The sequence below is a fragment of the Mixophyes fleayi genome, chromosome 7 (genome assembly GCF_038048845.1).
Source record: "Mixophyes fleayi isolate aMixFle1 chromosome 7, aMixFle1.hap1, whole genome shotgun sequence".
NCBI classification, from domain to species: Eukaryota; Metazoa; Chordata; class Amphibia; order Anura; family Limnodynastidae; genus Mixophyes; species Mixophyes fleayi.
The window spans coordinates 53,718,401-53,742,793 of record NC_134408.1 but is presented as its reverse complement, the minus strand read 5'-3'; the positions used below and the strand labels follow the sequence as shown (position 1 = coordinate 53,742,793).

General features: G+C 39.0%; 1 protein-coding gene across 2 annotated transcripts in view; it reads left to right on the top strand.

The window, feature by feature from the left end:
• METTL22 (methyltransferase 22, Kin17 lysine) overlaps positions 1–24,393 on the top strand; it is a 104,131-nt gene that overhangs the window by 8,000 nt on the left and 71,738 nt on the right. For both annotated transcript variants that reach the window (XM_075179843.1, XM_075179842.1), the window contains exons 3-5: positions 1,387–1,740; positions 16,972–17,012; positions 17,682–17,826. In XM_075179843.1, coding sequence (XP_075035944.1) covers positions 1,387–1,740; positions 16,972–17,012; positions 17,682–17,826 — 540 coding nt within the window. The remainder of the gene's footprint in view (positions 1–1,386; positions 1,741–16,971; positions 17,013–17,681; positions 17,827–24,393) is intronic.

Here is a 24,393-nt window from a genome sequence, read left to right as displayed (position 1 = left end):
GCCTCCCTCCACATGGCAAGTATAGTCCCCCATCTGACCTCATCTTGAGGTACACCCCTACCTGGTCACTCCGATCTTCCTCTGATCTACGCCTCTATCACCTCTTATTACCTTCTCCCACTCTCGCATTTAAGACTTCTTCCGTGCTGTCCCGCACTGTAGGAACTCCTTACCCCCACATCAATCGACCCCCCCAACCTACAATCCTTCATATGCTCCCTCAAAACTCTCCTGAACATACTTGCCAGGCCAACCTCCTCTTGCTAATCTCATCCATCCACTCCTTTTCCTTTGCCCGCCATCTCTATTTTATGCCAGGGCTCCTACTGTCTCTCACCACCCCTCCCTCCTGAATGGAAGCTCTCATGGTAAGTGTCCTCTCTACTTATTGTCTCATGTCTGTCTTCTGTCCATCTTCCTTATATGTCCTTGTCATGCCTTTTGGCTTTGTGTGAGTCCCTACATTTTTCTCACACTCATCTGTGCTACTTATGTGTAACTGCTTCATGTTATTGTGATTTTGCTTACTATATTAGATTTGACTGTATTTGTGCGATTGTCCATTGCTACGGAATCTGTGGCGCCTTATAAATAACTTTATAATGATAAAAAAAATGCACCATTTGCATCCTTTTATCTCCTTACAGTAATGCTGCAAAATTAAATCTTGTTAGTGTACTTCTCCCCAAAACAAGGACCATCGGGGGACCAACTTCTATATATTCTCTCCAATGCTAGTGCAAACCTGCTTCACCACAAATGCTGCCAACTTGCTTTGTAATGTCTCAGCAGAAATATAGAAGACTTGTGCGAATTGAGGCATACAGTGTCCAGAGCTGCTTTTGCCCACTCTTTTGCAATTAGTAAATGACTTCCACTTTGTTTTTCTCCCTTTTAAAAAGTATGCTATATAGCATATATTGTATAAAAGTGAAAAAAGTATACAGCCATGAGCAGGAGTAAATTTTTGCTTGAGTGACAGCTTGAGCCAGTGTCATATAGAATGAAAGTCAAACTTTTTAAAATGTTATGTATTTTTTTTGTATTTTGTTTGGGGGATGTTCAAGCCACGTTGCCTTATTTTAATCTATGAAAGCTAGCCAATATTACTAGTGATATATTAAAACAGAGGAACGGGACAAAGCTGCAAGTGTTCCTCCTCCCAAACCCCCATCCTGACATGGCTGCCCCTAGACTTGACTCGTATTGATGTCTTCTGTGTTTCCATGGTATCGCCTACTGGGAAATACTGGGAAATCTAAAAGCTCAACATCACTGGTTGTATCAACCTAGCACTCAGCAATGTTATTCTTCTGATTTTAGTACTTGTTCTTCAGATCTTATTTTTGTCACTTTAGTTTATTTATGTTTATGTTTTATCTGCAGTTTTTCAAACACAGTTCAAGATCCTTTGGGAAAACAATGTATTGGATGCTGCAAGTAGTTACCAAGAATCTGAGCAAGAAAAGAATAAAGACAGTAAAAAAACACAAGAGCTGGGTAGTGAAGATGGGTCATTGTTCACTAAACATAAAAAAACACATATGCAAGTAATAGAAGTACTGCTTGATGATGATGGTGATCTTGAAGTAGAGCGAAGACCACAATCACATTCTGGCAAAGATGAATCACAGACTTGTTCTCGCAATGTTGTCTGTCCAACTATTCTTACAATAGGAAGTATAGAACAAACTGAGGAAGAAGAGCCTGTTTACAGCACTCGTGATGTTGTTAAAATAGGTAAGTGACATATTGCAATCGATAAAATTAAAAACATTTAGAAGCTTTTCCACCAATTTTTTATCATTTGGTTGCAAATCCCCAAACCTCTCTTACTTCCCAAATTATCAGTCTTTGAAGTCTGATGTATAAACTTATATCCATATAATCCTCTAAGTGTGCGTACTTGTCTTATAGATGTATAGTAGTATCCACCTTCTATGTTTGGAGCATTCTGGTGTTTTTGTGCTGCGTTTTAAATATATTTTTCTGAAAACCTGCCATTTATGTTTTCGTAAACAATCTTCATTCTGTTTGACAATTTGATGTGTTTGAAAGTTTTTACTCTGAAATGCATTATTGTCTGCATATATGAAGCAGTTGTCATTAGTCATATTCTCTATAGGTAATTTTGTATGTGCAAACGGACAGTTGAGCAGTGCAAATGCTGCGCTCTTCGATTTGCGCAAATGCATCTATTATGTACAGTGGGGAAAACGGAGCATACATAAAATGGGGACATACGAGGTAGATAAAATAAATGCAGTTGTGAACAAATGGTAGAGCTTACAATCTAGTGGGAAAATGGTAGAGCTGAGACAAGAAGAGCAAGTGTGGCTGAAACACTACCTAAGATTCACCAATGTAAATAGTGTAGGTGAGAGTAGGTTAGGCTCTATTAAAGTGGCTAGTTTTCAAACAGAGTTTTCAATATTTGAAGGCTGGCCAGAAGTGGTAGGGAATTCTATCGGTAGGTAAGGACACAGAAAAAGTCTTGTAGAAGGGATTGATTAGTTGATTGGCAGAGTGCTGGTCAGAGGCAGGTCTAAGAAGATGCAAGGAAGAGTATTTTCAGATGAGATAAAGTAAAGTATAGTATGGTAAAAGTGCCCATACTGACTCTTGTACACCACCGGAAACGGCTACAGTGGGCATGTTCATCATGGAGCAATGAAAGTTTCCTGGTTTGATGAATCAGGATTTCTGTTACATTATGTGGACGGAAGTTTGTTCGTCATTTACCTGGGGAGAGATGGCACCAGAATGCACAATGGGGAAGAACGTCTCATTCTGTTCCAGCATCTGAGGGATGTGCTGCAAAAACAAGTCCAAGCCATGGAGGCCCCACCTCACAATTACAGTGCTTAAAGGATCTGCTGACAGTGTTTTGGTGCCAGATACCACAGGACACTTTCAGAGGTCTGGTGGAGTCCTTGCCTCGACAGGTCGGAGCTGATTTGGTGGCACTTATATTTTAGCACTTCTTGCTAATAGCTATCCTGAGTATATCATATCTAAAAACAATATATATTTAATATTCTTAATATTGTGCAAGGTGCATGAGTATGATAAACAGTACATTTCAATGTTTAATAACTGTGCACTTTTGGGGGGTTTTCATAGTTCCCATATTTTAACACACTTTTCCAATGATAACATTTATTTTAGAGACTTGCTCTTAGCACTTAGCCAATCATTTAGGCTTCATACAAATGAGTGTTTGTTAAAAACACCTGTTAAAAGTGTAGAAAAAACTTTGTACTTTGCCATAGGGGGGAATTCAAGTAGGGGCGATTTGCCCCAGAGTGCCTCCAGAACTGTCCATGCACTCATAGTGGTGCGCAGGAAAACGAGCGGAGATTTCTTTCCGTAATAAGCGGTAATGTGCGCAGCTGGATATCGCGGTGATGTCTGCCGGCACATCGCTGTTGAATTCCTCCCATAGTGTGTTGGAAGTGTGCTCTGAAGGCTTTCCTTGCATAATGTGTACCTAATGAGTTTTTCCATAGAACTCCATTATATGTGCTACATCTTAGAAATGCATCATGGTGAACATGATCATGGTTTGGAACAGCATGGTGTAGGCTACATGGCATTTACTATCCTGCCAAATTCCTGATTAATTAACCCTTTTTCTATGAAACTTATCACAATTAATAGAAATATATTTGTTATATCCTACATTACTCGTCTGACTGGGCCACATGTAGGAAAATAAGTGCACCACTAATTAGCACAGTTGCATCCCCCTGCAATCAGGTAACCCAAACGTGACTTGAACCATGATCCTGCAGAAATTGTGAAGAGGCCAGAGATTCTATTGGTGCTTCCACTCCTTCTAAGATCCGGCCCTGGTGGCACAAAGATAAACTTGCTTGGACACTCACTGGCATTGATATCAGGTATGTCCAGTGACTTTTAACCGCACACTGTGCAAGCCCTATTGTTGGGCTTTCCAGAGGCAGACTCCTGCTGTGATCTGGCAATAGGAGAGAAAGAAGGACTGCAGTCTCATTTGGTCAGAGACCTCCCAAATAGCACAGTAAATGCTGGTGGCACAACGAGTTCCCCATGGGGATGTCTTCTATTGCTACAGAGCACATCAGATGTATTGGGATTAGAGATGACCTTTCTGATTTTAAATCTTCCATTACAGATCTGAGTACATCAGGACTGGTGTGAAACATTTATACCAGGGTTGTCCAACCCGCGGGCAGCATGCGGCCCAGCACGCCTGTAAATGTGGCCCAGAAGGAGTTTTGGTTGTGGCAAGTGGGCAGCGCTCTTAATGGGGAAAAAATCCTGCAAAAAAAAAAAAGGAAAGAAACTACTTACCTTGCGTTCATGCGGTCACGTCAGCTGGTACTCCGGCTCCCTCCCTTGTCTCCTCCTCCTCCTTGCGGCGCTCGCAGTGAATGTCGGGCGTGATGTCATCACGCCCAACATCCATTGCGGAGCGCAGCACAGAGGAGTCACCCACGCGAGAAGAACAATCAGCAGCACAGAATTGGAGAAAAGAGAAGAGGACAGGAGAACAAGCCGATTAAAAGGTAAGTTAAGGGGGATTTTTTTTATTATTTCAAGGGACGCTGACAAGTGAATAAAAGTCACCTGGTCCTGGAGCATCATGGACCTTATCTCCCTGCTACATACTTCTACTTGTATTACTAATGGGGCATTATATATTATTCTCTTTGGCCCATTGTAAGTTGTTATCCCTTAACTAACATAGTGGTGTAATTATTAAAACAGGTCCGAATTTGGGGTCACAGTGGTGTATATGTCAGGTACCGCAGGCCTGGTCAGGGCAACCTGATATACAATGCCTGGCTTAAATGATATTGCATCGAAACAATACAAAAAGTGATTATAGTATAATAACTAAGGAGGATTTTTTGAACAGGGTGATTGAAAGGTAAGTATAGGGGGATTTGAAAAAAAAGTGATATCTATCTATATCTACTATATAAATGCCTAGTGGCGTGTGTGGAAAAAAAACAAAAGAAGCTGCAGCGCCACCTGCTGGGCAGAGTTATACACTGACCTATATATTTCTTGAAGGAGAAGTGACAGTTGGGAATGGTTGGTGGTTGCCGGGGGTGACAGTGGGGAGTTTTTAACACCTTAAGTAGCTTGATGAAGGATGTGGCGATGAAGATGAAGGATGAGGTGATGGAGAAAAATGATGAGGTGGTGACATGTGGACAAAACCACGTTAAAAAAGGGCGCTTGCGTCGGGAAGTAACGCTCTTCCCTTGAGGAGGCCTGGGCTAGGCTCAAATGCATGACAAGAACCTTTTTAACACCTTAAGTAGCTTGATATGACTAGAATGCATGAGTATCATGCACGGGTTAACTTGTGTGTGTGTGTGTGTGTGTGTGTATATATATATATATATATATATATATATATATATATATATATATATATATATATATATATATATATATATATATATATATATATATATATATATATATATATATTCACTTTTTTTCTCATATATATATATATATATATATATATATATATATATATATATATATATATATATATATATATATATATATATATATATATATCTATGTTTTCTATGGTTTTTTGGATGATCAGCTATCGTTATTGTTAGTGTATCTTATGTGCGGCCCAAACCAACTCGTCGTCTGCCAATGTGGCCCAGGGAAGCTAAAAGGTTGGACACCCCTGATTTATACCAATGAGCACATCTCTAGACACTAATACTATTGCAGTCCCTAACTAACGTCTAATGTCGTTACAGCTGCAATTTGTGGCACAAAGCATACATCCTTATTAGTGTGGCCCATGTCTATTATGTATGTCAACACCAGGTGGGCTTAAACAGAAATGATATACTGCACTTTAATCAGGATCTGCCACATTTGCATAAATAAACCAATCTGCAATTGGTTCTGCAAAATTGCCTGAACATTGACTTATGTGCACTCAAGATGCAATATATATGCTGAGAGTCTGGGTATGTTTTCCCTATCTACTCTCCTATGGCTCCCACGGGCTCGTAGACCAAAACGTGTCTCCCTTTATCCGGTCATTACACATTCCCTGGCGGTCTGGGACTCATGCTCTCAGAAATTTGGCCTCTGCCCCCCATCCCTCTCCCCTAATTCCTTTGTTTAACTCCTCAGACTTCGCTCCAGGCCTTACTCCTGAAGCATGCTCCTCGTGGACCTCACAAGGGGTCCGTTTCTTAAACGATCTCACCTATGCGGCTATGTTCCCCTCATTTTCTGACATCCAATCGCAAATAAATATTCCCACTAAATTATTCTACCAATTCCTTCAGCTCCGCCTGTCACGGGCACTAGGAGTCTTTACCCAGGGATCACCAGGTGATAAGCTTACCAGAGGAGTATAGATGGTAATATGGTACTCTGGTAGCGGGGTGATCACGGAACAGGAGGCAGCAGATGATAGAGATGCTCGGGAAAGTCTATGACTAGCAGCACTGGTAATAATATATATGTAGTAATACACAAGGAACTGAATGGACAAAGGACACGTGAGGGTAGTCAGTGGTCTGCGGTGGCAAGTTGTACCACTGCTATAGTGAGAAGGAATGTCCAACAGAAACGAGGAGGTGATGAGAGTCAGCGGTCTGCGTTTAGCAAGTTGTACCGCTGTCTGGGTGAAGGAATGGAATCCAGGTGAAGGTATCCGGGGAGTCAGTGGTCTGCGTTAGCAAGTTGTACCACTGCTATGTGAGAGGACACTGGAACAGGTGACACAGGAAACAGGAATCAGTGGTCTGCCTCTAGCAAGTTGTACCACTGAATATATATGTGAGGAGGAGCACGGGGAGAGACTGCAATACAGAGGATACACGGGCACCTTGAACTTGATCCACAATGACATGCACAATATAGTAATGACGAACAGCACTGCAATAATACAAAGTCACAGAAACTATCCGGGCAAAAGCTAACACAGTCAATGATGGCAATAGTCTCAGCGGATAGTAAGCTCCAGAGGAGAACAACTCAGTCCAGCAAGATATGCAATACACCAGCACAGTCAATGAGAAGTATGCATACCGTGGTTCAGGAGCAGGCTGTCAGACAGGAGTGCAGAGATACCTGAACGGCTGGAGGCCGGCAGGATGCGAAGTCCCGGGAGGGTGAAGCGGTAATCAAGTAGGTGCAGCGCACAGGTAGGTAGACCAGCAGGGAAACAAATACTCAGGAAGCAGTAGTATGAAGAACTGGACTCCTGGAGGACCCTGAAGAGTAGCGATGGTCTAGACGAGATGAAAGCAGTGAGGCGCAGATCCGATGCAGACTGGCGAGCAGACACCATCAGGAACACTGAGAAGCACGGAGAGCGGATCAGCTGCTGCAGACACGAGCAGAACCGAGGAGTAGCAGCCAGCAGGACTCTGCAGGCACACGGAGGCAGCGGATAGAAACCAGCAGGTGCAGCCACGATGAAACATGGGAGAGTAGAGCTGAGCTGGAACTGTTGATCACGGAGAGCAGCGGATAGGAATCAGCTAAACAGTCACGATGAAATACAGGAGAGTTGAAGTGGTCTGAAGACTGTAGTGCACGGAGGCAGCGGATAGGAATCAGCTAAACAGTCACGATGAAATACAGGAGAGTTGAAGTGGTCTGAAGACTGTAGTGCACGGAGGCAGCGGATAGGAATCAGCTAAACAGTCACGATGAAACACAGGAGAGTTGAAGTGGTCTGGAAACCACAGGAATCAGCAGCGCTGAATACACGAGGAAACACAGGAACACCTTCAGAGGCTCATGGGGAATGAGACTCCAAGATCAGGCAACGAGGTATGGAACTCAGGTGCTATAAATAGGGAGTGTTGCCTGATCAGCCAATTAACTAAAAGGAACATGAACTGAAGGTTTGAAAGGGCTGCACATGCACAGACCCTCAGGATGGTGGACGGCCACGGTTCCTAAACACACGGGAAGAAGCACTCACAGTCTGGTGAGTGACACCGCCATTTTCACCATACTGCCAAAACTCGCCTCTCCTCCCGTCCCCTTACCACATTTGAACATCTTTGTCTCCGTCAGTCCTCCACGAAAGGCCTTATTTCAACATTATACTATGAACTTGCCCCACTTTCCTCAGACCTTAGCGTTTCGCATGAACTGGCCTGGGAACGTGACCTTGGTGAAGTTCTTTTGAGCAAGGAATGATATATGAGAATGCTGCCTCCAGCTCAATCTGCGTTAAAATAAAAGAGAATGTCTATAAGGTACTGTAACGTTGGTATTACGTTCCCTCCCGGATTCATAAAATTCTTCCAGACTCTTCTGATCGCTGTTGGCGTGGATGCTCCCATGAGGGTAACTTTATCCATATATGGTGGACTTGTCCCAAATTATCAAACTTTTGGGCCGAGATTAAACACCTGATCCAATCGATTCTCCAGATAGCAATACCATTAGAGCCTAAATTTTTTCTCTTGCCCTTGGGAGCGCCAGCGGTGACTCGACACCAGAACAAGTTAGCTAGGCATATCCTGTCGGCAGCTACCTGCCAAATTGCAGCAGACTGGAGGCAGCAATCTCCACCTTCGCTTCAGGCCGTTATTAACAGAGTTTGGCAGGTTCAGCGCCTGGAATACATGACCAGCATCATCAATAGGACATCAAGATCGTTCACTAAGGTATGGCGCCCATGGCTCTCGTTTTTTCAGGCTTACTCCCCTTTCACTTGACTCTACACCTACATATATCCGTCCTCTTTTCGAGAACCCCTTTCTTCCTTTCCTTTTCTGCTCTGTTCTAGTCTCTCTTCTCCTCTCTCTCTGCGTTATGCCCTCCTCTTTCGCGGCATTTCGCTCTCTCCCTTACATCTTTTAAAAAAAAAAAAAAATTCTGGTCATTCTTTGTACACTTAATTTGACCTCTTTGCACTGATTTTTTACGATATTCTGTTGATTTTATATCATGTTTTATGTGATGTGGTTTTTATTTCTTGCTGACACTGCATATCGGTTTTGTTTGTTATTTGACCTTCCAAAAATAAAAATTTAAAAAAAAAAAAAAAAAAAGATGCAATATATATTTTAGTATCTGTATTTCCTTCTATTTAATTATGCACACATAAAATTCTAACTATCTGAGGCCAGCTGTGGAACATGATCAGTAGTGTTGTTATAAAAGAGCAGATGGTGCCTAAAACTTAGCGGAGGACTTTGTTTCAAGGGCACTACCTATATCTGCCTCAAAACATATATCCTGTCAAAATGGCAAAACCATCCTAGCTGCTGCCGCTAGCCTAGAAAGATAAGCCCTTTGTTACTTCGCTGATAACTGTGGTGAGTTATTGCCTCCACTTACGCTTTCCTCTCAAGCAGAGTCAGAAAATGAATTCTCCGATGATACCCTTTCTTTATCAAGTTCTAAATGGTATTACTGCCTGTGAAAAGCCATTAACGTACAGAGTGGGAGAAGTTCAAATGAACCTATCTATAATCTGAGAAGACTTCTTAAAAATGAGGGAAACAGCGGAGAAAGCGAACACAGAAATTCTTCCCTTGAAGACATCACTACCATATGAATTGGCACGTTTCTAATCTCTTGCCACTTAAATAATAGTTATCTACAAACAAAGAAATGTGTATTCAGAGGGAAGTCTGAGGAGAAATAATTGAAGATTTGTTGGCCTGTCGTAAAGAGCTGAAGGTTCCAACTCAGAGACTTTCTTAAAAAACTGGCTTACTTGTGAATTGGGCAGAGAGACTTAGCAACTTGCACTGGAAAGGGCACATTATCCCCACCAACACAATCTCCACAACCGAGGGCTCCACCATGAACATTTATAGCAAAGCTGTTACACTTTATTAATACTATTGATACAGATTTCAATAGATAAAAGGAATCAATAACTTGTACAATACCCTCCATGTTTTCTAAATTAATTTCTGAAATGGGTTTGGTCGATGTCTGGAGACTCAGTATTCCACAACATAATTCTCAGTACTCCAAGACGCACCATACTCTATTGACAATCGATATGAGCTTGATTTCCCATAGATTGGTCCTTTTGGTCACAGAAGTAGAATACCTTCACAGGGGTATAGCAGACTATTCCCAAATGACCCTAACAATTGATTTTCTGATTATTTACTTCTGAAAGCTTTAATCCTTTTTTGTTATCTTTAATAGGTGAGGGCTCTAAGCCGGTAGGTATGTGGGAAGTTTATGTTGGTACTAATGCTCAATATGTGAATCCCTGCATTCTTTGGGATGTTTTAAAGAGTTCTTTAGGGGTACCCTCATCACTAAAGTAGTGGGTTTCTCTTTCCAGAAGGGATGAGACCCAACTTGAACAATCATGAAGTGATTTGGAATTTATATTTAAATTTATGTACTGAAAAGGCTAGGATCAACTGATCGAAAATGGAGAAGGAATAATCTGACCACCTGTTTGATAAATCCAAGTGCAGATTGCTTTTCAGCAGGCATGTTCAATATGCCCAAACCCCTTTAAATTGGGAGAGGCACTTGGCAAAGATGACTCTTGTCAGCTACATTATTTGCATTTGCCATTGATCTACTGAGCTGTTTTTTCAAATTTCATATTGTTGATTCTCAGCAGGTGATATTACTGATACAATTGCCTTATTTGTGTCACGAGCCGCGGCGGCTGTGAGTACCGCCGCGGCTTGTGACACAAATAAGGCAATTGTATCAGTAATATCACCTGCTGAGAATCAACAATATGAAATTTGAAAAAACAGCTCAGTAGATCAATGGCAAATGCAAATAATGTAGCTGACAAGAGTCATCTTTGCCGTGCGTCCTGGCCGTCACCATGACGACCGTGACGTCATTTCCTCCCAACTCCTGACCGCTGCCGAGGCAACGGTCGGACGCCCCGCAGTGTAGCGCCGCGTCCCGGCAACATGGGACAGCCGGGCGCAAGCGCAGAAATATATAATCACTTGGTGGCTATCTGGTCCTGATTTATTAATTAGTCAGCCCCTGGGTCCGCTTTCAGAGCTAGGCTCTGATTGGTCCTCTTGTATATTTAATGCAGTGAGTTCTGCAAACTCACTGCCGGTTATAGCGTTCTGTCCTCAGTCCTGCTGCCTGCTTGTGCTATCTGTTTTGGTTCCTGCTACCTTGGATTTGACTACCCGTGTTTTGACCCCTGCTTGTTATTGGACCTGTGACCCTTCTCTTCTGACCTCGACCTTTTGCCTGGAATTCGGATTTTGCTTCTCTGCCTGTGTGTTTGACCCTTTGCTTGTCCTTGGATATTGCATCTGTGCCTGTGACCCTTTGACCTAGGATTCTTCTTAACTACAGTCCGCCAATCACTCCACTTCTGGGAACTCCTTTAAGTCAGTATACGTTACTCGACCCTCGGTCGGCCCGCAGCCCAGTCTGTCCCCACCACTAGGGGCTCCAGCGAACACCTGGCCTTCAGAGTAGTTCCCGAGTTTCACTGTACTGACTTGGGAGTTCCTAACAATTTGCTGATCATATGCTCTTCTTTCTGGTCGATGCAGATGGCTCACTCGATTCCAGGGGGTAAATGTAGTAAACAGATTGCAGATATTTGGCGACTTTGACAGCTAAATATAAAATGCCAATGTCTTTAAGGGCAAGTTTTGCTCCATGTAGCTCTAAATATTGACCCTTTTATTGAATATTTAAAGTTAAAATCTCAATTTATCAAAAACTCCTTGCTATATCTGGTAGAGTCAACTTAATTAAAATAATATTTGAACACAAATTTGTATACCCTTTACAACACTCCCCGATTTATATTCTGAAATATATTCCAGAACATCACAAAGTACATATCCTCTGATTTGTGGGGAAAGGAGGGTGTGAATTAAATTAATCAATTAAAATTAATACATTGTGCAGGTCTAAAACCTCAGGTGGTATAGCACTCCCCAATTTTAAATTATATGATCAAGCTGCCCAATTGACATCTTTGAAAAAATGGGTTGGGAATTCTCCAGCATGAACCTATAGATAGTAACATAGTAACATAGTTGATGAGGTTGAAAAAAGACAACAGTCCATCAAGTTCAACCTATTTTGGATCTCCTGCGATCCTGCACTTATATTTGAAATTAATCCAGAGTAAGCAACCGCCAATCTGTTTCAATTTTGAAAATCCCCCCAGACTCAATATTGCAATCCAATTTTTACCCTATATCCACTACTATCCTTTATTTTAAATTAACGGTCGTATCCCTGGATACACCTTTCCGCTAAAAATTTGTCTAACCCTTTCTTAAACATATCTATTGAATCTGCCATCACAACCTTCCCTGGCAATGAATTCCATATCTTGATTGCCCTTACTGTAAAGAACCCCTTCCTTTGCTGGTTGTGAAATTTCCTCTCCTCTAACCTTAGGGGATGACCACGTGTCCTGTGTATGGTCCTTGGGGTAAAAAGTTCCCATGAAAGCTCTCCGTTTTGACCCCTAATGTATTTGTACATAGTAATCATATCTCCCCTTAGACGCCTCTTTTCTAAAGTAAACATGCCTAAACTGGCTAACCTTTCCTCATAACTTAATGACTCCATACCCTTTATCAATTTTGTCGCCCTTCTCTGAACCCTTTCTAGTTCCAAATTATCTTTTTTATAGAGTGGTGCCCAGAACTGTACTGCATATTAAAGATGTGGTCTTACCAACGATTTATACAGTGGCAAAATTACACTGTCTTCCCTTGCATCTATGCCCCTTTTTATGCATACCAATACTTTGTTTGCCCTTGCAGCTGCTGCTTGACATTGAGCACTATTGCTAAGTCTACTGTCTACGAGCACTCACAAATCCTTTTCCATTATAGATTCTCCTAAATTAATTCCATTTAATTTATAGATTGCGTTCTTGTTTTTGATCCCTGAATGCATAACCTTACATTTATCTGTGTTAAACCTCATATTCCATTTAGCCGCCCAGTCCTCCAGTTTATTTAAGTCCCTCTGTAGAGAAGCTACATCTTGCTCTGATTTTATTACCTTACAGAGTTTAGTGTCATCTGCAAAAATAGAAACTTTACTCTCTAAACCATCACCAAGGTCATTAATAAATATATTAAAAAGGAGTGGTCCCAGCACGGAACCTTGAGGTACTCCACTTAAGACTTTTGACCAATTAGAAAATGTTCCATTTATCACAACTCTCTGTTCCCTATTCTCTAACCCGTTTTCGATCCAAGTACAAATTTTGATTCCTAGACCCAGTTCCCTTATTTTGTAAACCAACCTCTTGTGTGGCACTGTATCAAAAGCCTTTACAAAATCTAAGTAGACCACATCTACTGTCCTGCCCTGGTCTAATACTTTCTGAGTGCACAGTTGAGGGTTACCATATGCTTCCTAAATTTTTATGGCAGGTAAAGAAATCAAAGAGAACTGCCCTGATAATCTGACAGTGGTAGAAGTTTGGTCTGCTTCTTTTTGAAGTGAACTCTGACTTTGAAATTCCCAGTAACATATTGTTTAGATGCATACAATTGCACCATGCCCTAGGAGCTCAGATTGGGGGTGAAGTGGCCTTTATTTAGTAATGCTCCACTGAAAAGTTTTCTTTATAATACAGGTTTCCACAAATTCATTTAAAATCTTATATTTTGCCGCATGTAGTTTTGGATGGCATTGGGGTTCACAGGCTCTAGGTATCCATGTGGGAATGCTTCATAGACAAGGATCCATGTCCCTCAAGTTAATCCTGGGATATGTTTACCTAGGATGTCTTTGAAAGAAAGTCTAGGTAAATATCTAATTACATTGACAAAGGTCATCATAGCATGGTAATGGGTGGTGGGAGAATCCTCTTGTTTCTTTGTTCATGAACACTTCACTTATACCAGTTTGAAATCTCTCTATAAATACAACAAGATCTGGTCACATTGGTCCGAGTCAAGATATGCTATCCTGTCTCAGGACTATGAGCTGGATTGAGTGACATCCAGTCTGATGCAATACTTATATAATTTGCTAAATTAATTGTTGCATTGCTATATATAAATAATATTTTGGAGATATATTTTACTTTTCTTGTCTCCTTATGCACACAAACCATGATATTTATTGCACTTATTTATCTATGCTTGATTTTATCCTTTCTTGTGTATTTGTAACAAGCCTTCACCTGCGTCCTCCCAGCCAATTGCTTCCAAACTTGCTCTCTGATTAATAAGCAGAAAATAAGGCAGAATGGTGGCAGTTGACTTCCACGTTGTGTGACCTCCTCTGACGGTGCTGTATACCTGGAGAAGGAGGAAGAGGAGGGAGCACACATGCGGCCCACAAATTAGGCCGAGTTCCCTATCGCTGCCTTAGATTAATTAGGCTAAATAAGTGTTTTTTTTATTTTCTAGTTAGCCCCAAATAGGATATTCTCTGTCCTGCTCAGGCACACTAATATTGGGGTTATCAATACTTGTGAAATTTTCCTTTCATGTGAGTAAGAAGTTCACAGAGTAAGAGCTTTAGCAAGCTCGAATAAGACCCACCTGGGCATGAAAGAAGATTTGCAAAGGACTGTTAGATGCAGCTTGTGACCCACCAGATTGATAAAGTGCAGGTAGGTAAAATTTGGTATGTTGCCTCAATTCCACCCAAAAAATATTTCAGTGGAACTAGCCTTTAAAAAGCTCCTAGGCATACTGCCATTTTTTCAGAATAACTGATTTTTAAAAAGAAAGATCTAATAATAAGAAATACATAAGTACTCATTATTTCATTCGGAATAATAGTGTTAATATTACGTTGTTAATGTTCTTTAAGCCAAAAAAATGGTTTCCTCCACTACATGTAGTTATAGGGTACACATTAACCTGAACATTCCACCTGCTTAAATATAAAATTTTACCTCCTGTAGGAAAATAGGAAGGTTTTATTATTGTGAAATACCACGTGAATGACTGTTGGATACAAAAACACTGAGGGCACTGGTTACATCATATATAGCATTTGTCTCTAACAGTATGAACATTGAACACAATATATCCTTTTAGAGTCTCAAATGATCAGACATTGCTGTCAGTTACGGCGGTGTGTTATATGCAGTACACTGCTTTTTAAATCTGTGCAGTTATGAGTTGAAATAGTTATACTTGTTAAAGTATAACTCAAGCACTAGAATCTGTCTCTTTGATAAATGTTTGTTTTATAACTGATATTTAATTATTTTGATTTAATATCACTGTCACACTTAGGGGCATATTCAATTGACGGCGGGATCGCCGAAAATCCCGCGCTCTAAATATATTACCGTTAATACGGTATCTCGCTGGATTTCAGCTCGCAGCTCCCAGCTGAAATCCATAGAGTAAATTACGTATTAACGGTTTTCCCGCGCAGGATTACCGTAATAACGGTAATATTTTTAGAGCGCGGGATTTTCGGCGATCCCGCCGTCAGTTGAATACCCCCCTCATAGTCTACCAGGATAGTTATGAAAATAATATGTTTATCCTGTCATGATTATAGCTTAATCACGATAATTATTTAAATTAAATGTTCATGTTTCCCAAACAAATCCTGGGCGATATAGAAAAAGAGGGGTTCACCGTGTTAAAGTCCAAAACTTTATTTCTTATCCCTTGTCATGTTGTTGGCCTCTTTGATTCCCTGTTACATACATCCTAACATTTGAATTTGGGACCGTGAAACTACAGTGTGTAATCATGCTAAGAAGATTTCCTGTGTAACATTGGAGTATGCCACTTTCCCTGGGGGCCTGCAGTCACGTCCACCCTAACTATCATTTATTAACCTGAAAACATCCTTGCGTTGAGGTGAGAGGCACACGCCTTCTAATAGTCCCAATAGTTGGGACAGTGATAGTCCCCTAGAACCAGGACGGTTCTGCCTAAATGGGGGCATTTGAGAGATATGTTATCAGACTGTGGAGCCTTCAAGCATAGCTTAATGCCTTTTAAACATGCTAGAGTTTGGTAGAACAAAATCTTAGTATTCAAGACTTTGAATCAATCAAACTTCAGCATATATTACTAATGAGAAACAACTAGACTTCTTAATTGGATCGACTAGCTTGATCAAATATGTCAAATGTGGTGATTAGTAGCTGCAGAATGGTATAGAAATTTAATTCATTTCATTGGCCAACAAATAACTTAATTATGGTTGACATTTATTGAATGAGATAGTTCTAACTAAGGCATTGATACCATTTACATATTTCTGCTATGTTTTAGAATGGAGTTATGGTAGAATTTGGGCCAATGAATAGAAATGTTCTGGGACAAAAATGAACCTGTCAGTTTAATTGATCAGGTCACATGGGGAATGATTTTGGACAGAAGAATGAATGTTTAAAAAGCAAAATTATATTAAAATGATTGCTGCTATGACACTGTCCAAATTTTCAAGCCTTTCCCAAGACCACAGATTAAAAAAACGCTTTGAATTTATATTTTTATGTCAATATGTTTTAATTATTTACTTTTAGCCAATACACTTGTCATATTAAATCACATTTATTAACGATCTGTCTTTGTACTCCTAAAGAATTTACATCTCAGGTAGTCTTGACTCTTACAACACTATATTTGTGCAGAGAATTGTTTAGTTTACAGTGACTTTGCTAATTTGTCAGGGCATAACAGAAGACTGCTTAAGAGTATCAGCTCTTGAACTAAATTTTAGTAGTTGCAGTGTTTTGTTTTTAATAATAAGTGTGAGATAGATTTCTATTTATTTTTAGACATGCCAGGTGGTTTTGTTTTGGTGAATCCTTTTAACATATCACACACGCTCCATCTTGTCATGATCACTACAATTTGAAGGGCTTTTAAAAATCATATTGGGACCTGTAATTTAAAAACATGCACTCTATTAAGAAGATTAAAAAAATGGTCCACTTAGTAATTTCATATGTAATGAACTCTAATGTAAAACTTCTTAAGTTATATGTAAGTACACTATGACAATGACAGATGTTAAATTCCTGCTTTTCAGAGCATACCATGGCTACAACTCTTGAAGATGTTGGGAAACAGGTAGGCTGGCAATGACACACACAGACACTCTAATTAAAATATATATATGTATGTATGTATGTTTGTGTATGTATATATGTGTGTGTATAATAGGCATATTTACGCTTGTATATATTCACTTCACTTCAGGTATTATACTTTGCAGAACCGTAAGTAATATTGTTTTGTAGAGAAATTATTTATTCTTAATTGGGATAAATAACTATATATATATATTTGTCTGTAAGGCTGCACAGTATGTTGAAGCGATGGACAGCTGTATTATAAATAATAATAGTATAAACACACACACATATATATTATACATACATACAGTAATGCGTGTGTGTGTATATAGGTACGTGTGTGTGTATATATATATATATATATATATATATATATATATATATATATATATATTTGTGTGTATGTATGTGTGTGTGTGTATATATATATATATATATATATATATATATATATATATATATATATATATATATATATATATATATATATATATATATCTATATATATATCTATATATATATCTATATATATCTATATATATATATATATATATATATATATATATATTTCATATATGATACTGTGCAAGTTATTAACATTATTTAGCACTTTGATCATAGAAATGCACAAAAACTACATTCTTATGATCTCTCTCTGTTTTAGATATGGCGTGGAGCTTTTGTTCTTGCTGATTACATTCTCTGGCAGCGAGATATCTTCAGAGGTTGTACAGTGCTGGAGCTAGGGGCAGGCACTGGTTTCACAAGCATCATCATGGCAACTGTTGCTAAGACGGTCTATTGCACAGGTATAGCATATCCTTTTATTATGATAAACTCCTGAGTCTGTTGTCCTATTGCCCTGAGTCTAGGTTAGTTACAGTAATATGAGTTACATTTCAGACTGATCTTACTACACTCAATAGATTTGCAGTGCGCAAAAGCTTAACATATAGGGAAATAACCAGGCAACAATTGTGAAATAAAGTTATTTGTATTCAATAACCAACATATTGGTTACTTTGCCTAAAAAAATTAAAGCTTCTTGGTATCCAATATATTTATCACATAACTATGTATTTTAAAATATTGTATATATGTAGGTGCTGAGTACTAATAAAACGCTATTTTACTAAAATTAACAATCTGCTATTAATAACCATGCTGAATACCACAGTTATTTTTTACATAATATATGGTAAATGTAAAATAACATATTCTGTATTTCTGTAATGTGACTATTTTTTAACTTTTATTTTAGTGAAATGGAAAATAATTAAATATTATTTAACCCCTGCAAGACATAGTGAGGAGGCAATTCTAACACATTTAGTTAGGCGCAATTATGGTCAGGGGCAATGACATGATTTTTTTTTCTACCCAAACTATGCTAAGAAAGAACATAAAAAGTAACCTAAAGGGGTTAATTTTGGGCACAGCATCATTTTATTGGTACAAATTAAATATATATGTTGTACTTTTAAAGCTAGTATGGTCCTCTCTCCAGCTAAAATCATTAAGACATGCTGGTAAGAGTTTATTTTCATGATTAGTTATCACAATCATGTGAATGAATCCTGTCATTTGGGGACTCACTTGTGTGAGCAAAAACAAACACTTTGTTTCAGGAAGAAGTATAAACAGTTGAGTTTCAGCAGCTAAACAGTTACACAAAAAGTCGTTACTTGAGTCCATAAAAATTGTAAATACCTTGTCTTACTGTATTGCCCAGTTTCCTCATTTGATACAGGAGGAGGTCAAGTTTGCAGTCTTATTATTATTATTGTCCTTTACTTATAAAGCCCTGTCATGTTGGGCAGCACAGTACATTGAAAGGAATAAAGGGCAAAGATGACTCTGCTCAAATTAGCTTACAATATAAAGTTTCCACTTTAAGGGGCATATTCAATTGACGGCGGGATCGCCGAAAATCCCGCGCTCTAAAAATATTACAGTTAATACGGTAATTCTGCGCTTAACAACCGTTAATTTGGTAATTTACTCGCTGGATTTCAGCCCGCAGCTCATGGAGCTGCGAGCTGAAATTCAGCGAGATATTACCGTATTAACGGTAATATTTTTAGAGCGCGGGCTTTTCGGCGATCCCGCCGTCAATTAAATATGCCCCTAAAAGTTCAAGTTATGATACAGCCTTCCTCTATAAATGAAGTTTAAAGCACAGGCAGGTTCTGAGGGAGAATCGGTGAGACAAAATACTTAAGTGACCTGATTTGAATGTAACATGATAGTGGTTGTGAGAGGCATTATTACAATGGGAATAGCAACACTGCTTGGATTTTCATGCCTGAAAGTGTGGTTAGTATACCAGTGTGATTTAGTATACCATGTGGTCAGAAATAGCTCGTTGATTGAAGGTACCTGCAAGTGAGCTGAGGACTTGGAGAAGAACACGGGCAGCCTCTGGTAAGTGAGAATATGTCATATTCTTAAATGTTGCCAGGTGGTGCTGCACACACTGCTGCTATTGTGTAAACATGTTTTTTGTTTGAGGACTGGGAGAGTTCTAGGGGCAGCTCCTGGTAATGAGAATGTGAGGGGTTTAAAAAGGAGCAGATGCAGGGCACATGGGATTCTCTCACCAGGATAGTTCTGACTAGGGATCAACGCTCATGCCAAACTGGTCAATGGAAGTGGAAGTCTCCATTGACTGTGCTTTCTTTGTTAATCTGAAAAAAGCAGGACGACATTGAACTCAGTCACCAGCACGTGGGTAGAGAAGTGAAGAGCGAGGCTCTCTGCAACTATCGCTGAAAGAGGTGCATCTGAATGTACAATGAATGTGTCATAGCTTGTTGTGAATAGCGTAGACCAGCGAGACATCTGTGTTTCACTACTACATTTGCTTGCGACCACATTGTTGTTTAGACTTTGGTGTATTGAGTCACGTCTCTCATTTAGAACATGGGTTTTTGTCCTTATTATAGCCTAAGATAAATAGAAAAATAATATATAATGAGATCATGATCACTCGTAAAAAATTAAGTTGCTTTGGGTAATGGGGGTTTCCAGCAAATCACTGGGTGTAAGCAAACTAGGGTTTAATGTATTATTATGCATGCTTCAGAGGAGTGCTTTATGGCTTTGATTGTTTATTCAGTGATACCTGGTGTTTCAATCATCCCTTGTTTATTTCCCATTAAACAAATCAAAAGATACTAAAAGTATATGAAATTCATTTGACTAGATAGGACCATATTTGGGGGTCACTCCAAGTTCCTTTACTGGTCTTACAAAAGGATCCAATGATGATTCTGTTGAGTACTCTCGTACTCTCTATGTAACATTATTTCAGCTTTAGCACAGATTTCATTAATAAAGCAGGTCTTAAGGGGAAAGCACTAAAGAACTGCAACAATAATTCCTGCACAGACCAACACTATTGCCACACTTTTTTTCCCAGCCAAAATTTTTAATATATATTGATTCCGGCATGTGCAATTTTGAATAGGAACTGATAAGTGTTGATCACTTGATCTTAACCTACTAAATCACACACTTCTTGACATCTCTCTACTTTGTTCTTCAACACTTCTCTATGCAATCAAACTTGTTTTATGTAATAACGTCTTCTACTGTCAAATCATTTTGTACCAAGCCTTCTTTTCAAAACAAAAGATACTTAGTCCATAAAATCCAAACCATGCCTCCTTTGTTCGTATTATATAAAGCAGTGGTCAAAGTGGGGGGTGTATATGGTGGTAAGCCATAGCGCCACTTCTCCTACTACTGTCTTCAGTGTAAAACTATCAAATTCCATTCACTTACATTTTCATTACATTTTTCATACCACCACTTCTAAATTTCTATACCACCACTTCTAAAGTGGTGGTCTTGAAATTTAGAGTCTTCCTATAAATCTTGTTTACAGTGAGCCTGAATAATAGGAAAGAAAAGCTTAGCAAATTAAAGGGGCGTATTCAATTGTCAGCGTTAATGCTGCAAAACGAGCGCTCGAAAAATCTTACTGTTAATACGGTAATTACTTGCGGAATTTCAGCTCTGAAATTCCGCGAGTAAACTACCGTATTAACGGTTTTCGCGCGCAATATTACCGTTGGTAATATTTTTCGAGCGCTCGTTTTGCAGCGTTAACGCTGACAATTGAATACTCCCCAAAGAGTTTTAGTGACAAAAATATGCTTTGCTCATGTTATTTATTTACCCAGAATACTGCTCTTCCAATTGATGCTTAAAAGATGAAATTGAGCTGAACATGACTGCGCAGTTATAGCAAATTACAAAATTCCGTGATTGCAAATTTTTCTGCCAAGCTGCATACACACAAATAGGTGTTTTGGATTTCCAAATGTGTTTTATTGAACATATAATGTTAATTATGGACAAGGACAGTTTGATCTCATTGAATAAAACCCACACATAGACATACATACGCTGTCTTTTCCCTGTACACAGTGCTGCATATTTTGAGCTATTGAAATTATAACAGCACTCTCCAGCTACTAAGTAAATCCCCTCAGCAATATAGGTTGTTGTTATTAACATCATAAGTTTAGGACAGGAAATTTTAACTCCCCTAGAATGTCAGATTACATATATGCCTCTTATGTGACCTTTTCTTGTTGCTGCTGAATTGTTGCGCTTAGCATCATTTGATTGATTACCCCAAAGTCACATTTAATCACTGTGCTCAGTTTAACATAGCTCTCTGCAATTAAAAATTGATTTCATGGGAAATATAAATGATTTTTGAGCGTAAGAAAAGAACTACTTTGTGGGATACATGTACCATTAATTTATACACTGACCGTTTTGACCTATATCACTACATCGGTGTGATCTGACATAAAAATGACTAATTTATATGCCTGTGCTAGCCAGATCTTACTTTTAATACAGACATGTTAAAGACATGAATGTTAGACATCTGCAGCACAAATAAAATTAGTGTGCATTTTCTGTTCATTCTAGCGTTGCTCCTCTCTATACCATAGTATGTTTTCAAGTCAAGAAAAACAATTCACATATCTGTTGTGATATAGTTTATCTATCTTTCTATCAAGAGAGAGGGGTGTCAGGACTTTGAAAATAGGTTTTAGCCTGCTTGACACCCCTACTCATCATAAAATTAGTTTTTAATATTGTTAGGGTTGTAGTGTGTTAACCATGTATGTATTTTATGTCTATTCCATATTATTAAATGTTGCCAGGTGGAGCTGCACACACTGCTACTATTATGTAAACATACTTTTGTTTGTGTACTGTAATATGCCTCGTGCCCATTGCATCTATACACAGGTAGCAGGTGTCGTGCCATGATGCATCCTGCTTAGCAGATTTGCTGGAGCTACAAACTCCCGGTTGCCTGCAAGGTATCTGAGGATTGAGAGAGGTCCACGGACAGCACATGTTAAATGAGAATGTAAGAGGGGTTTAAAAAGAAACAGATGCAGGGCACAGGGGGTTCTCTCTCCAGGACAGTGCTGACTAGGAGTCATTCGTCGTGCCATTACTGGTCCATGGAAGTGTAAGTCTCCATTGACTGTGCTTTCTTTATGTACCTGTAAAAGCAGGATGACATTGAACTTAGTCACTAGCACTGGGTAGAGGAGTGAAGAGTGTGGCTTAGTAGCCAGGATTGCGCATTGTTGTGACAAAGATACTGATAACAGAGACACTGATGAGGTTTAGGAGTATACAATTTTTGAATTTTTGAGTTGAACCCTCTGACATTGTTGCATATTTTCTATTATTTTGTGTGCCGTGTTATATAAATGTGTGTGTGTGTGTGTGTGTGTGTATGTATATATGTATGTATGTATATATATATATATATATATATATATATATATATATATATATATATATATATATATATATATATATATATATATATATATATATATTCTCTCTCTATACAGTGGTCAAAGTGGGGGTATATAAGACGCTATTCCAGACTGCCACTTTTCTTAACTGTCTTCATTGTACGACTATCAAAGCACTCACTTACATTCCCATTTTATTTTTCATACCTGCACTACTAATTTTTCAATTCGACACTTGTTTTTTTTATTTATGTATATGTATATATATATATATATATATATATATATATATATATATATATATATATATATATATATATATATATATATATATATATATATATATATATATATATATAATATATGTTTGCGTCTTTCACTCACTGTTTGCCAAGGTGATTTTTTTTAAGTCCTGTAGAGGTACTGGGAATCCCAGGACAAACAGTGCTAATCATTACCCTGGTATTCTCACAGTATACACTCAGTGGATACTTAATTAAGTATACATTTCTAGTACTGGGTAGGATAACCTTTGCCCCAGAACAGCCAGACTTATTTGTGACATTGTTTCAAAAAGGTGCTGGGAACATTCCTTAGAGAGTCTGATCCATGTTGACAGGAAGGCATCACGCTGCTGATTTGTCAGCTACTCATTTATGCTGGGAATCTCCAGTTCCATCATATCTCAAGGTTGCTCTATTGGGTTGAGATTTGGTGACTGGAGGCCTTTGGTCTACACGCATTGTCATGTATGTGGAACCAGACAAAGTGTGCTTTGTGACGTTATGCCATTTCCTGTTGGAAGTAGCCATTAGAAGATGGACAGACTGTGGCCATAAAGGCATGCAGATGGTCATCAACAATTCTCATGTAGGCTGTAGCATTTAATTCATGCTCAGTTGGTATTATATTAAGGGGCCTAATTTGTGCCAAGAATACATTTTACACATGATTACACCACCACCACCATTCTGCACCGTTGAATCAAGGCAGGATGGATTCATGTTTTTTATGCCACATTCAGACTAATCAAGATTCGTTAATGCAGGCAACATTTTTTAAATCTTCAGCTGTCAGCTTTGTTGAGCCTGTGCCCACTGTACCCTCAGTTTCCTGTTCTTGGCTGACAGAAATGTAATTTGATGTGCTATTCTGCGACTGTAACCCATCCACTTGAAGACTCGACATGCTGTGCATTCAGAGTTGCTTTTCTGAATTCCACTGTTCTCACACATATTTATTTGAGTTACTGTCACCTTCCTGTCAGTTTGAACCACCCTGGCCATTCTCTTGATCCTCTCATTAACAAGGCATTTTCAACTACAGGACTGCTGCTCACTGGATGTTTTTTGTTTTTGTGCACCATTTCTTTAAACTCTATAGTCTGTTGTGCCTGAATTCCCAGGTTCAGCAGTTTCTGGTGTTTTGGTCTGAATGATAACGGAACCTGTTAATCACTTACTCAACCACTTAGGAACTCATGTTTTTGCTGAGAGCAGTAGTTTTAGTCTGCCTCGGGTGCTGGACTCCAAGAAGAGTGATATAAATAAGGTAGAAGTACTTGATCAGCGC